Genomic DNA, 15,519 nt, shown 5'->3' on the forward strand with positions numbered 1-15,519 from the left:
ATCGATGAGAGGGGATCTTATTGAAACATATAAGATTATTAAGGAAGTGGACACGCTAGAGGCAGGAAACATGTTCCCAATGTTGGGGGAGCCCAGAACCAGGGGCCACAGTTTAAGAATAAGGGGTAGGCCATTTCGAAAGGAGATGAGGAAAAATAAAATCACCCAGAGAGTTGTGAGTCTGCAGAATTCTCTGCCTCAGAAGGCAGTGGAGGCCGGTTCTCTGGGTGCTTTCAAGAGAGAGTTAGATAGAGCTCTTAAAGATAGTGGAGTCAGGGGATATGGGGAGAAGGCAGGAACGGGGTACTGATTGGAGATGATTAGCCATGATCACAGTGAATGGTGATGCTGGCTCGAAGGGCCGAATGGCCTACTCCTGCACCTATTGTCGAGAATGATGGAGGGCACTCCCCGCCCCCCCTCCCCTCCATCAGTCTGAAGAAGGGTTTCGGCCCGAAAGGTTGCCTATTTCCTTTGCTCCATAGATGCTGCCTCACCCGCTGAGTATCTCCACGATGGGCCGAAGGGCCTGTTCCCTTCTAAACTAAACTAAAACTATAATAAAAAGTTAATTTTTGTGGAAACAGAAGCAGTCTGCTGCAGAAACTGACATGTGTGTTTCTCCACCCAGACACCAGTTGTAGAGAGCTGACACTGAGGCGAGATGAAGATCCTGTTACTTACCCTGGTGCTGATGGCAGCCTGCATTGACTGGAGCTCTGCCCAGGGTGAGTAAACACACGCACACTCACACACACACGCAGTCACACTCACACTCACACTCACACGCACACTCACACATGCACATGCACACTCACACTCACACATGCACACTCACACACATTTACATTTACACACGCACGCACACACTCACACTCTCTCACACACACTCACTCACACGCACACAAACCCACTCACTCACACGCACACACTCATGCGCACACACTCACACACACCCGCTCACACTCTCACACACAAACTCATGCACACACACACTCAGATATGTACACGGGACGACAGATGGCACAATGGGCTAAGTGTTCGGCTGGCAACCGGAAGGTAGCCGGTTCGAATCCCGCTTGGAGTGCATACTGTCGTTGTGTCCTTGGGCAAGACACTTCACCCACCTTTGCCTGTGTGTGAATGTGTGTGAGTGATTGGTGGTGGTCGGAGGAGCCGTAGGCGCAGATTGGCAGCCACGCTTCCGTCAGTCTGCCCCAGGGCAGCTGTGGCTACAGAAGTAGCTTACCACCACCGAGTGTGACTGAGGAGTGAATGAATAATGCGATGTAAAGCGCCTTGAGTATTAGAAAGGCGCTATATAAATCTCATCCATTATTATTATTATTACACACACATACACACGCACATATACACACATGCATGCACACACGCACACACACACACGCACACTCACACACGCACACTCACACATGCACACTCACACATATGCACACTCACACACACATACACACACAACAAACACACACACATTCACACACACACATTCACACACCAACAACTACTCAAGGACAACTCCCGGTTCAGTTCCACTGTGTCAGGGTCTCCACCGTTGCAATGGGAATCAGTGAGGAATATTGAAGACAGACACAAAATGCTGGAGTAACTCAGCGGGACAGGCAGCATCTCTGGAGACAAGGAATGGGTGACATTTCAGGTCCAGACCCCACTTCACACAGACACACAGATAAATCCGCATGTCTGAAGAAGGGTCTCGACCCGAAACGTCGCCCATTCCTTCTATCCAGGGATGCTGCCTGTCCCGCTGAGTTACTCCAGCATTATGTGTCTACTGTATCTTCAGTGTAAACCAGCATCGGCAGTTCCTTCCTACACAGTGAGTAGTTTAGAGTCATAGAGTGAAACAGTGTGGAAACAGGTCCTTCGGCCCAACTTGCCCACACCGGCCAACATGTCCCACCTGCCCGCGTTTGGTCCATATCCCTCCAAACCTGTCCTATCCATGTATCTGTCTAACAGTTTCTTAAATGTTGGGATAGTCCCAGCCTCAACTACCTCTTCTGGCAGCTCGTTCCATACACCCACCACCCTATGTGTGACAAAGTTACCCCTCAGATTCCTATTAAATAATTTCCCCTTCACCTTAAACCTGTGATCAGCCATGATTGAATGGCGGAGTGGATTTGATGGGCCAAATGGCCTAATTATAGACAATAATAGGTGCAGGATTAGGCCATTTGGCCCTTCGAGCCAGCACCGCCATTCAATGTGATCATGGCTGATCATCCCCAATCAGTACCCCGTTCCTGCCTTCTCCCCATATCCCCTGACTCCGCTATTTTTAAGAGCCCTATCTAGCTCTCTCTTGAAAGTATCCAGAGAACCTGCCTCCACCGCCCTCTGAGGCAGAGAATTCCACAGACTCACCACCCTCTGTGTGAAAAAGTGTTTCCTCGTCTCCGTTCTAAATGGCCGACCCCTTATTCTTAAACTGTGTGTGGCCCCTGGTTCTGGACTCCCCCAACATCGGGAACATGTTTCCTGCCTCTAGCGTGTCCAATTCTGCTTCTGTCACTTATGAGTTGATGACCACTGTTGCGTTAATTTAACCAGATTATGTCGTTTGTATCTCTCCAAACAGCACATTCCTTTGAAGATTGCTGCCTGACGTACACCAGGGTGAAAAACCCACGGAGGGTTCAGAGAAACATGCTCCGCTACCAGGTGCAGCACACAGGTGGAGGCTGCAACCTGCACGCAGTAATGTGAGTACAGGCTTAAACACGGCTGTGATAATAGAAACATAGAAACATAGAAAATAGGTGCAGGAGTAGGCCATTCGGCCCTTCGAGCCTGCACCGCCATTCGATATGATCATGGCTGATCATCCAACTCAGTATCCTGTACCTGCCTTCTCTCCATACCCTCTGATCCCTTTAGCCACAAGGGCCACATCTAACTCCCTCTTAAATATAGCCAATGAACTGGCCTCAACTACCTTCTGTGGCAGAGAATTCCACAGATTCACCACTCTCTGTGTACATTTTTTTTTCTCATCTCGGTCCTAAAAGATTTCCCTCTTATCCTTAAACTGTGACCCCTAGTTCTGGACTTCCCCAACATTGGGAATAATCTTCCTGCATCTAGCCTGTCCAACCCCTTAAGAATTTTGTAAGTTTCTATAAGATCCCCCCCTCAATCTTCTGAATTCTAGCGTGTCCCCTACCCTCAGAATCCCCACCCCCCCCCCTCCCACTGGGACAGGTCCCCTCCCCCCTCAGTTCCCCGCTCGGACAGGTCTCCCCCTCTCAACCCCCCCCACTGGGACAGCCACCACTCCCCCCTCCCCCCACCTCCTCAATCCCTCACCAGTGTCCCTACCACCTCAATCCACACTCAACTCCCCCTCACTCCCTCACTGGGACAGGTCTTCTATCCGCTCAATCCCCCCCCCCATTCTCCTCCCCCTGACCCCCCCCCCCCCCCTCCCACTGGGACAGACCCCCCCCCCCCCAATGGGACAGTTCCCCTCCCCCCTCACACACCCTCCTCTGGAATAGTTCCCCTGCCCCCCACACTCCCCCCCCCCACACACACTCCCTACATTACTCCCCCTCACAGCAACAGAGCCCACCGAGTCTGTGCCAGCCAGCGAGCTCCCCGTACACTAGTTCTATCCTACACCCCCCACCAGGGACAATCTACAGAAGCCAACTAACCTCCAAACCTGCACGTCTTTAGAGTGTGGGAGGAAACCGGAGCACCCGGAGAAAACCCCCCAAGTAACGTAACAACCTTCATGCCTGCAGCCTGGAGTTGCCGTGCGCCACCATCTGTGTCAACCCCGCGGACAAGTGGGTCAAAAACCTCATCGGTTCATCGAAAAAGGGCCAGTTTAAGAAGAATGAAACTAGGAGAAAATGGAAGAGGGATCCCAAGCGCTGCAAGAAGCAGCAACGGGTGAGTGGCAAGGGGCAGGGGGGGTTGCACATCCGCCTTCAACTGTGTGAACTGCGCGCAGAATATTCGTGCACCATCTGCGTGACGCGCAAATGACGGCCAAGTGGGACAGGCCCTGAAAGGGCCTGTCCCACTTGGCAGTCATTTGCGCGTCACGCAGATGGCTCGTGAGGATTTATTACATCGCAAAATCGTGCGACGCCGCGCTTCACTGCCTATGTCATCACGCACTATGCGCGCATCACGTCGTGACGTGTAAATGATGACGCCCAAATTACGCACAAATGACGGCCAAGTGGGACAGGCCCTTTTACACTCAAACACACGGAATACTTTGTCCCACTCTCGTTATACGCTGTGTTGTGCCCTGAGGGATGTCTCGTCCAGCGAGTCTATGTCTCGCTGCCAGGATAGACACAACAATGCTGGGGTAACTCAGCGGGACGGGCAGCATCTCTGGAGAGAGGGAATGGGTGACGTTTCGGGTCTCGACCCTTCTTCTTGAGTCTGAAATGTCATTCAAACGCTATCCATTCAGTTCTCTGTATGCGAGTCACTCTCATCACAATGGAGTGTGGTACCCGTGCAGAATGATAGTCCTTGCTGCGAAGGCCATTCGACCTGAAACTGCCCTCTGTGAGGAACGACCCACACTGACAAATCCTCGCCCTGATTAGGGATTTGTTGCATATAAATGGCGCAGTGGTAGAGTTGCTGCCTCACAGCGCCAGAGACCCGGGTTCGATCCTGACTAACGGCGCTGTCTGTACGGAGTTTGCACGTTCTCCCCGTGACCGCGCGGGCTTTCTTCGGGTGCTCCGGTTTTCTCCCACACTCCAAAGATGTGCGGGTCTACAGCTTAATTGGCTTCTGTACATTGTCCTTAGTGTCTGGGATAGAACTAGTGCCTGAGGATCGCTGGTCGGCGTGGACGCGGTGGGCCGAATGGCCTGTTTCCTCGCTGTATCTCTAAACTAAACTAAACTAAATCTGCTGACACATTCCAGGTTACAAGCGTAAAATAAACTGAAAAGCATTGGGGGCCACCTCAGATCAGTCTGATGAAACATCTCGACCCGAAACGTCACCTATTCCTTCTCTCCAGGGATGCTGCCTGACCCACGGAGTTACTCCACCATTTTGTGCCTATAACCATCTAATCTCTGTGAATGCACACAAAAATGCTGGAGAAACTCAGCGGGTGCAGCAGCATCTATGGAGCGAAGGAAATAGGCAACGTTTCGGGACGAAACCCTTCTTCAGACTGAAGAAAGGAAAAAGGAGGAGGAGGAGCCTCTGAGGAAGGTGAGGAGACAGCAAGGGCTAACAAAATTGGGAGAATTCAATGTTCATGCCCCCAGGAACTGCCCTCCACCTCCACGACCACATCCCTGCCCTCCTAATCTCTGTGAATGCCAATGTTCCTTTCTCCCCATTGATAATATCACAAACTTGTCTGAAAATTATCTCCCCTTTTTCCTTTCAGAAGTAATGGATGGACATGAGCAGCAAGGAGGTTGGATGGTGATCTATGACAATCCCTCCATGCTGCCAACACGACCTTGGAAGAAAGTTCCAAGCGCATTCTCTGAGTCTATACTGAGAGGCGATCAACGTCTACACTCGCTCATACATAACCACAAGATCCCTGGCTGCAAAGGACAATGGACAATGGAAGAGAGAGCCGTACTCTCTGGAAGAGAATGGAGGGGAAGATCAGGACTGGGAAATCATCTTGTGTGGGAAGGAACTGGTTCACATCGAAGATAGACACAAAATGCTGGAGTAACTCAGCGGGACAGGCAGCGTCTCTGGAGAGAAGGAATGGGTGATGTTTCGGGTCGAGACCCTTCTTCCGACCTCACCAGAGATGCTGCCTGTCCCGCTGAGTTACACTGGCATTTTGTGTCCAGAATACCGTATTGTCAGACATAGCTTGGCCAGGGAATAATTTACACACTTAGATCATCACTGTTAAATCAGCAACTCATGTCATCGTACAACTCTACAGACAGCTCCACTTTGATCTCTTGGCTACGTTAGTCAGTGTGTGCAGTGCCCTACTTTTTAACTTTTGGGACGGGTTTACCATTTTATAATGTACTCTTCTTAAGTTAGCACATTTCAAACTGATGTGTGTGAGGAATTGCAGTGGGCATATCTCCCAGTATTACGGGCACAGGATGGAATATTGCATCAGGGACAAGACATTCATCCCACATGTTTCTGCATTGTTCAGTACGCTGGGCCATGCTCCATATTTTGTCTGCAACATTTTTAGTGTAGTTTACGTACTACAATAGTTTATTGATTCTGATGGTTTGACGCAGCTTATTGCAGAGTACGCCTATATATAATTAAACGCATTCTTGAGATTTTTTTCTGCGATCCAATAAACGTCCATCAGTTCATTCAAAGAGTCTCCAGAGCTTTATTTCACCTCCAAAACACCTGCTATCTGGTCTGAAGAAGGCTCTCGACCCGAAACGTCGCCTATTCCTTCCCTCCAGCATTCATAGCAAAAGGATTTGAGTTTTGGAGCAGGGAGGTTCTACTGCAGTTGTACAGGGTCTTGGTGAGACCACACCTGGTGTATTTCGTACAGTTTTGGTCTCCAATTCTGAGGAAAGACATTCTTGCCATAGAAGGAGTACAGAGAAGGTTCACCAGACTGATTCCTGGGATGTCAGGACTTTAATATGAAGAAAGACTGGATAGACTTGGCTTGTACTCGCTAGAATTTAGAAGATTGAGGGGGGATCTTATAGAAACTTACAACATTCTTAAGGGATCAGGGGGTATGGAGAGAAGGCAGGTACAGGATACTGAGTTGGATGATCAGCCATGATCATATTGAATGGCGGTGCAGGCTCGAAGGGCCGAATGGCCTACTCCTGCACCTATTTTCTATGTTTCTGTTTCCAGACATGCTCACAAATTCACAAGTTATAGTAGAATTAGGCCATTCGGCCCATCGGGTCCACTCCACCGTTCAATCATGGCTGATCTCTGCCTCCTAATCCCATTTTCCTGCCTTCTCCCCATAACCCTTGACACCCGTTCTAATCAAGAATTTGTCTACCTTAAAAATATCCACTGACTTGGCCTCCACAGCCCTCTGTGACAATGAGTTCCACAGACTAACTACCCTCTGACTAAAGAAGTTCCTCCTCACCTCCTTTCTAAAAGAGCGCCCTTTAATTCTGAGGCTGTGACCTCTGGTCCTAGACTCTCCCACCAGTGGAAACATCCTCTCCACATCCACTCTATCTAGGCATTTCTTGTCACTGTTAATTCCACTGCATTTGAGTGGGGGACTTTATCAAATGGATGCTGACAGTCCAGAGAAACTATAAATCAAAAGTGGTCCACAGGTGTAGCTTCTGATGGTTCAGAACATGTTGTTAAGTTCTCTATGTTTTGGGCCATTGCCAAAGTTGAAAGAAGGTGATTTAAAAACTGAAGGAGCCTCCATCTTCCTGGCAACAACTCATTAAAGGGAATATTTAGTTTCATTTAGTTAAGAGATACAGCGTGGAAACAGGCCCTTCGGCCCACCGAGTCCACGCCGACCAGCGATCCCCGCACACTAGCCCGTTCCATACAACCACCACCCTCTGTTTGGAAACACAACCCTACCCTCAGATCTTTAAATGTCTCCCGTGTCACCTTAAAACGATGTCCTCTCATTTTATGCTCCCCCAAAGACTCGATTGACCCAATCTGCCCCCCTCATAAACTTGCAACCATCATCTGGTCACCCCTCCACCTCCTATGTTCCAGTGAGAACAACCCAGTCCGTCCAATCTCTCCTCTTAAGTACAGGTCTTCTACTTCTTCTTCTTGCATATGGCGTGCACAGCCTAAAGTTGTAGGACAACTTGTTTTATTTGATCTTACTTGATTGTGCACGCCAGGTTGATTGCATTCGTCGAAACAGGGCGGACCAGGTGAAGGTTGCAATCTCCCACCCCAGTACAGGCCTTCTATCCAGGCCTCGTTTTTTTTTTTTAGAGATACAGCGCGGAAACAGGCCCTTGGGCCCACCGGGTCCCTCGTCACCAGAACTGGACCGGTCGTCTTCAGATCCAGGCAGCCCTGTGCTTCCTCCTGAACCGAACGTCTGTCTTACAACCAACAGGGCAGATTCCCCTGTTTAAATATTTAAAACACACATCTTTTCTCTCTCCCTCGGGGCTGCTCACACTTTCTTTCACTGGTGTTTCTCCACGTGGAAATGGAGGTGTGAATAATCCCGAAGTGGCGGGGATCACCTCTGGCAGGAACGGCTGGCGTTTGTTGTCCACTGTAGAAACCTCATGCCCCTGTGAAAGTCCACAACTGACACACCCACTCAGTCACCAACTAGAGAGCAGTCATGAGCTCACCTTCTCCCTGGGACAGCGTGGGTTTTCTCCGGGTGCTGGGCTGGGCAGTCTCTTCCCAGCTGTTATCAGGCAACTGAACCGTCCTCTCACCAACCAGAGAGCGATCCCGACCTCCCATCTACCTCGTTGGAGACCCTCAGACTATCTTCAATCGGACTCTATCTTGCACTAAACGTTATTCCCTTTATCCTGTATCTGTACACTGTGGACGGCTCGATTGTATTCTTTGTATAGTCTTTTCGCTGACTGGATAGCAGGCAACAAAATAACTTTTCACTGTATTTCGGTACAGATCATAAACTGAACTAAACTAAACTCAACAATGCACCTCTGACCCACTCATTATGTAACCCCCCCCCCCTCCCCCCATGTCTCTAAAGCACCATGGAACGCTAGATGGAACTTAATGAAGAATGAACAAGTGCGGAGTTTGTACATTCTCCCCGTGATCGCGTGGGATTTTTCCGGGAGCTCCAGTTTCCTCCCACACTCCATATACATGCAGGTTTGTAGGTTAATTTGACTTCGGTAAAAGAAATGTGAGTTGTCCCTAGTGTGTGTAGGATAGTGCTAGTATATGAGGATCGCTGGTCGGCGTGGACTCGGCAGGCTGAAGGGCCTGTTTCTCCACTGTATCTCCAACCACCGGGTGGCGCCAGCAATGGCTGCCTCGCAAACAGTCTGTCTGTCCTTTTCTTCTTTGTTTTTTAATTGTATGTGTTATGTGTATGTTTTTAGTGTTCTTTAGCTTGTTTTATGTGGGGGGGGGTGGAGTGTGGGGGGGGGGTGGAGTGTGTGGGGGGGGGTGGAGTGTGGGGGGGGGGGGGTGGAGTGTGGGGGGGAGGGTGGAGTGGGGGGGGGGGGGTGGAGTGTGTGGGGGGGGGGTGGAGTGTGGGGGGGGGTGGAGTGTGGGGGGGGGGGTGGATTGTGGGGGGGGGGGGTGGAGTGTGGTGGGGGGGTGGAGTGGGGGGGGGGGGGAACTTTCACTGATCTCTTACCTCGACGGAGATGCGATTTTTTTCCGTATCGTATCTCCGTCCGCACTGCGGCCTAACATCGAGGAGTTGGCGGACTTTGCTGGAGACCGATTTTGAGAGCTCCACCGCGGTTGCCGGTGGACTTACCATCGCGGAGCCCGCGATCCCTTTGCCCAGGGATCGACGTTGGAGCTCCGGCCGTGGTTGCCTGCGGATTTTAACATCGTGGAGCTCGCGGTCTCTGGTTAGAGGCGACGTCAGGAACTGCAAGGGGGTTTCGACGGCCCCGACGCGGAAGTTTCGATCGCCGGCTGCGGGAGTTTCCATCGCCCCGACTGCAGGAGAAATAAAGAGGAAGAAGGTTGGACTTTTTTGCCTTCCATCACAGTGGGGAATGTGGGGAATCCACTGTGGTGGATGTTTATGTTAAACTTTTATGTAGTTGTGCGTCTTGTTGCTTTTTTTTTGTATGGCTGTATGGTAATCCGCACATCACTGTACCTTAATTGGTAATAAAAGACCTTTGAAGCCTTTGAATTAATAATAATATAATAATAATAAACTTTATTTATAAAGCGCTTTAAACAACCGCAGTTGCCACAAAGTGCTGTACATGAGAACTCATGGACAAAAAGTTATTACAAACCATTAAAAACTGTAAAACGAAGGACTAAAAACAGTAAAAATTAAAAGACATTAAAAGCACTAAGAACAGGAGCAATGTCTCAGCCAGTGTCTCAGCCAGAGAATAAAAATGAGTTTTTAGGGAGGATTTGAAGATGGACAGTGAGGGGGCCTGTCTGATGTGCAGCGGCAAGGTGTTCCAGAGTGCCGGAGCAGCAACAGAAAAGGCTCTATCCCCTCTGAGCTTCCGCTTAGACCGCGGTACCTCAAGGAGCAGCTTATCAGCTGACCTGAGGCACCGGGCAGGAGCATATAGGTGGAGCAGCTCAGAGAGGTAAGGCGGGGCGAGCCCATTCAACGATTTGAAAACAAATAAAATAATTTTAAAATGAACTCGAAAGTGCACTGGGAGCCAGTGAAGGGAGGCCAAAATTGGCGTAATGTGCTCCCTCTTTCGATTCCGGTCAAAAGGCGAGCGGCAGCGAATAAACAACTAATTCTTTCAGGATGGAGGCTCTAATCCCGGAAGAGCGAGCTCTCGTCCAGATTAAAGGAGCTGCCGGACCATCAGTTACCGGTAAACCGGCGGTGGACCTGGACTATCAAGTGGTGGATTTCTGGCAGATAGTTCACGATTTAATCCCTTTCAGTTACTAATCCTGTTGCTGCCCTCTTTCTGTTCTTGCTGTTTCATTTCTAATACTTCTGAAGGCAGATCAGATATAATGTTAGTGCCACCTAAACAGTAAACAGGTGAAACTTGTGCCTACTTGTCGTTATACTACAGACTGAGTACAGATCTATGAGACACACCTAGAGCTGGACTTTCTCCAGGGTTTGGTTCATTATGTCGGTGGGATTGCAACAACTTCATGTTCCCGGACGTGGGTACAAGGCTCGCCTCAGCTTCAGGGGTGGAGGGTGAGGAGTAAACAAGTCAGCCTGCAGTAGAACAGCACAGTGGCGCAGCGGTAGAGTTGCTGCCTCACAGCGCCAGAGACCCGGGTTCCATTCTGACTATGGGTGCTGTCTGTACGGAGTTTGCACATTCTTCCTGTGACCTGCGTGAGTTTTCTCCGGGTGCTCCAGTTTCTGTACATGAATCCTCATCTCTCAGACACTGCGTGTACGAAGGAACTTCAGATGCTGGTTTCAACCGAAGATAGACACAACAAGCTGGATTAACTCAACGGGACAGGCAGCATCTCTGGAGAGCAGGAAAGGGTGACGTTTTGGGTTGAGACCCTTCTTCAGACACTGTTACAGGCCACTTCTTGCTGGGAACACGAGGTAGATAGATTCTTGATTCTTGATTAGTACAGGTGTCAGAGATTACGGGGAGAAGGCAGGAGAATGGGGTTAGGAGGGAGAGATAGATCAGCCGTGATTGAATGGCGGAGTAGACTTGTTGGGTCGAATGGCCCAATTCTGCTCCTATCACTTATGATCTTACGATCTCATATCGTCATTGAGAAAGCTATTTATTTTTAGCTGTATCGGCTCGAAACGTCACCCATTCCTTTTCTCCAGAGATGCCGCCTGTCCCGCTGAGTTACTCCAGCTTTTTGTGTGTATCTTATTTGTAGCCGTGTTTTGTTAACCTCACTGTTGGATGAGTACCCATCAGAATCTAGTCAGTTGTACGATACGATACCATAGAACTTTATTTATCCCAGGAGGGAAATTGGTCTGCCAACAGTCATAAAACACAAAATACATGAAACATGAAATTAAAGTGACGAGTGGAAAGGATTGGGGATGTACAAAAATTGTGTGGGGGGGAGTCAGTCTCAGTCTACCCCACGACAGAAGGGGGAGGAACTTGTACAGTTTGATAGTCACCGGGAAGACGGTTCTACTGTAGCATTCCTCTCCTGCAACTTGGTGGAACCAGTCTGTTTAGTTTAGAGATACAACGTGGAAACAGGCCCTTCGGCCCACCGGGTCCGCGCCGACCAGCGATCCCTGCACATTAATACTATCCTACACACACTAGGGACAGTTTTCACATTAACCAAGTCAATTAACCTACAAACCTGTACGGTCTTTGGAGCGTGGGAGGAAACCGAAGATCTCGGAGGAAACCCACGCAGGTCACGGGGAGAACGTGCAAACTCCGTACAGACAGCACCCGAGGCCTGGATCGAACTTGGGTCTACGGCGCTGCAAGCGCTGTAGGGCAGCAACTCTACCGCTGTACGCGCCACCTGTAGCTGAAGGCGCTCCCCAGGTTGACCAGTGTGTCGTGGAGGGGGTGAGCTGTATTCAGTTGCGGACTGGGTCTAAAAATATTGGTTGCCAGGAGACAAAGGGGGGCCTACCCACAACTACAATGCTATCATTTAACAGGGGCCCACTTGCTATCACTTCATCAGGGGCCCACTTGCCATCGGGCAAGCTGACACCCTGGCCAGTCCGCCACTGGCTGTATTGTCCAGGATGTTCCGCAGTTTGAGGAGCATCCTCCCCTCCTGTGCTGGTGAGTCCAATTTGGACTGGAGCTTATTCGGACTGGGGAATGGTGTGAGATGCCAGAGAGCTGGTACAGACTGCCACATGGGGAGTATTCCTCTGTGATCGCCATTAACTCCGGTGGTGAGAAGGAAGGGGGGCTTAAGGTGCCGGAGGTGTTAATTACTCAGCTGCCGCTGCCAGCTCAGTGTTTGGGCTCTTGTTCATACGCAGGCTGTTGACGTGCCTCTGTCCCTTTGTCGTGCTAATGTTCCAGGAAACCCACGTTGGCAGATGCTTGGGAGTGTGTACTGCAGGAAGTAGCTGTCCTTGGAGGTTAGTGCACCTGGTCCATGGATCCCCCCCCTCCCACCCCCCCAACCCCCCCCCCCCCCCCCCCCCCCCACCATCTCCTTTTCCATGAAGAAACTGCAGATGCTGGTTTAAATCAAACATAGACACAAAAACGCTGGAGTAATTCAGCAGGACAGGCAGCATCTCTGGAGAGAAGGAATGGGCGACAATAGACAATTGACCAAAGGTGCAGGAGAGGCCATTTGGCCCTTCGAGCCAGCACCACCATTCAAAGTAATCATGGCTGATCATTCCCAATCAGTACCCCGTTCCTGCCTTCTCCCCATATCCCCTGACTCCGCTATCTTTAAGAGCCCTATCTTTGTATAGAGGAAAAATACGAAGTTGGTATATCCCTTTTAGCTCTTTTTTTAACTTTTAACATATCTTCTGTTTTCTTTTTCTCTTTTTCCTTTTCTATGGCTTGCTTCTTAACTTTCTTTTCCAATTTGTCGTGTCTAAGGGTCTTTTTTTGAGCACTCTTTCACACACTCGCTATCCTATCTCATTTCTTAACTTTTCTTCTTTTTAAAGTTTAAAATATGAAGTGGTACAGGAAATGTATTATATTATTTTTGGCTTATATTATTGTAATGTACACTACTTCTAATAAATAAAATTATTTTTAAAAAAGAGCCCTATCTAGCGACGTTTCAGGTCAGTCTGAAAATAAGGGTCTCGACCCAAAATGTCACCCATTTCTTCTCTCCAGAGATGCTGCCTGTCCTGCTGAGGTACTCCAGTGTTTTGTGTCTATCTACCATCTATCTCCTCCTGCCTACCTGCTGCTGCTGGTGGAGGCCGGGGTTGGTGTGCCTGACCAAGAACACAAACTAAAGAGTCCAACACAGATCCAGCAGGAGCATGAAGAAATAAAATGAAGATTGTACTTGAAACATTGTGCCTCCTTCTGAAAAGCAACTCCAGGGCATCTTAATGAGAGAAATGTAATCAGAAGGAACTGTAGGTGGCGGCCTGGAACAAGGATAGATACAAAGTGCTGGAGTAACTCAACGGGTCAGGCAGCATCTCTGGAGAAAACGGATAGGTGACATTTCAGTGTTTAAGAAGGAACTGCAGATGCTGGAAAATCGAAGGTATACAAAAATGCTGGAGAAAATCAAAGGGTGCGGCAGCATCTATGGAGCGAAGGAAATAGGCAACGTTGCCTATTTCCTTTCGGCCAGAAACGTTGCCTATTTCCTTCGTTCCATGGATGCTGCTGCAGCCGCTGAGTTTCTCCAGCATTTTTGTCTACCTTAGGTGACGTTTCAGGCCGGGACACTTCTTCGGGTAGTTTGAGGCGCTGTAAGGCAGCAACTCTACTGCTGCGCCACTGTGCCACCCTATCCACCATGTGCAAAGGTAACAGTAAACACTGCCAGAATCTTGCTCTTCATAATGAGTAGGAAGGAACTGCAGATGCTGGTTTACACCGAAGATGTACACAAATTGCTGGAGTAACTCAGTGGGACAGGCAGCATCTCTGGAGAGAAGAATGGTCTCGACCCGAAACGTCACCCATTCCTTCTCTCCAGAGATGCTGCCCGTCCCGCTGAGTTACTCCAACTTTTTGTGTCTATCTTGGTCATCATCAGGCTGGCTTGCAAATGTTTTAATGGAACCTCGGATGCACACTGCTGCTGCCTTCCAAAGACACTGGGACATGTACAGTAGTTTAGTTTAGAGATACAGCACGGAAACAGGCCCTTCAGCCCACCGAGTCCATATCGCTGCCTCAAAAAGGCTGGCAGTATCATCAAAGACCCACACCATCCTGGCCACACACTCATCTCCCTGCTACCTTCAGGTAGAAGGTACAGGAGCCTGAAGACTGCAACAACCAGGTTCAGGAATAGCTACTTTACTTCCCCACAGCCATCAGGCTATTAAACCTGGCTCGGACAAAACTCTGATTATTAATAACCCATTATCTGTTATTTGCACTTGATCAGTTTATTTATTCATGTGTGTATATATTTATATTATGGTATATGGACACACTGATCTGTTTTGTAGTAAGTGCCTACTATGTTCTGTGTGCTGAAGCAAAGCAAGAATTTCATTGTCCTATACAGGGACACATGACAATAAACTCACTTGAACTTGAACTACTTTATACACCACCTGCCTGCGTTTGGCCCACATCCCTCTACACATCCACTCCACAGCTGAGAACAAATCTACCCAAAAAGCTGGTGTTGTATTGGCATCCTACGGGGGGGCGGCACGGTGGTGCAGCGGTAGAGTCGCTGCCTCACAGCGCCAGAGACCCGGGTTCGATCCCGACTACGGGCGCTGTCTGTACGGAGTTTGTACGTTCTCCCCGTGACCTGCGTGGGTTTACTCCGGGTGCTCCGGTTTCCTCCCACACGAGCAGGTTTATAGGTGAATTGGCTTGGTAAATTTGTAAATTGTCCCCAGTGCTAAGGGATATGTAAACTGTCCCTAATTTTACATGGGTGGGAAGAACAGGCCAATGAACCTACAAACCTGCACGCCTTTGGAGTGTGGGAGGAAACCGGAGCAGCCCGGGGAAACCATGTCACACTTCGAATGTGGATATCATTGGCAAATAATAATAATTTTATGCCAACGTCCAAAAATGTTATTATTTTTTAAAAACATTGATCCTAATACCGATCCTTAGGACAATTTCAGAATATACGAAAAAAGTAACCTCCAGTAGAATGTCCATTGGTTGAATCTGCCACTGTGAAAACCATCCTTTGAATTTCTTACAACTACAGAATTATCAAGGCAACTTGATAAATATTATTATC

The 15,519-nt window shown here is 49.2% G+C and overlaps 1 protein-coding gene across 1 annotated transcript in view; it reads left to right on the forward strand.

Annotated features, from left to right (window-relative positions):
• The window catches only part of LOC116989608 (C-C motif chemokine 21b-like), an 8,206-nt gene extending 1,853 nt beyond the window's left edge, over positions 1–6,353 (forward strand). The window contains exons 2-5 of the mRNA XM_033047163.1: positions 632–728; positions 2,624–2,747; positions 3,792–3,942; positions 5,429–6,353. Of these exons, the coding sequence (XP_032903054.1) occupies positions 665–728; positions 2,624–2,747; positions 3,792–3,942; positions 5,429–5,434 (345 nt within the window). The 5' untranslated portion in view covers positions 632–664 and the 3' untranslated portion in view covers positions 5,435–6,353. The remainder of the gene's footprint in view (positions 1–631; positions 729–2,623; positions 2,748–3,791; positions 3,943–5,428) is intronic.
• Positions 6,354–15,519: the final 9,166 nt, after the last annotated feature.

Source organism: Amblyraja radiata, chromosome 29, assembly GCF_010909765.2.
Source record: "Amblyraja radiata isolate CabotCenter1 chromosome 29, sAmbRad1.1.pri, whole genome shotgun sequence".
Taxonomy (NCBI): domain Eukaryota; kingdom Metazoa; phylum Chordata; class Chondrichthyes; order Rajiformes; family Rajidae; genus Amblyraja; species Amblyraja radiata.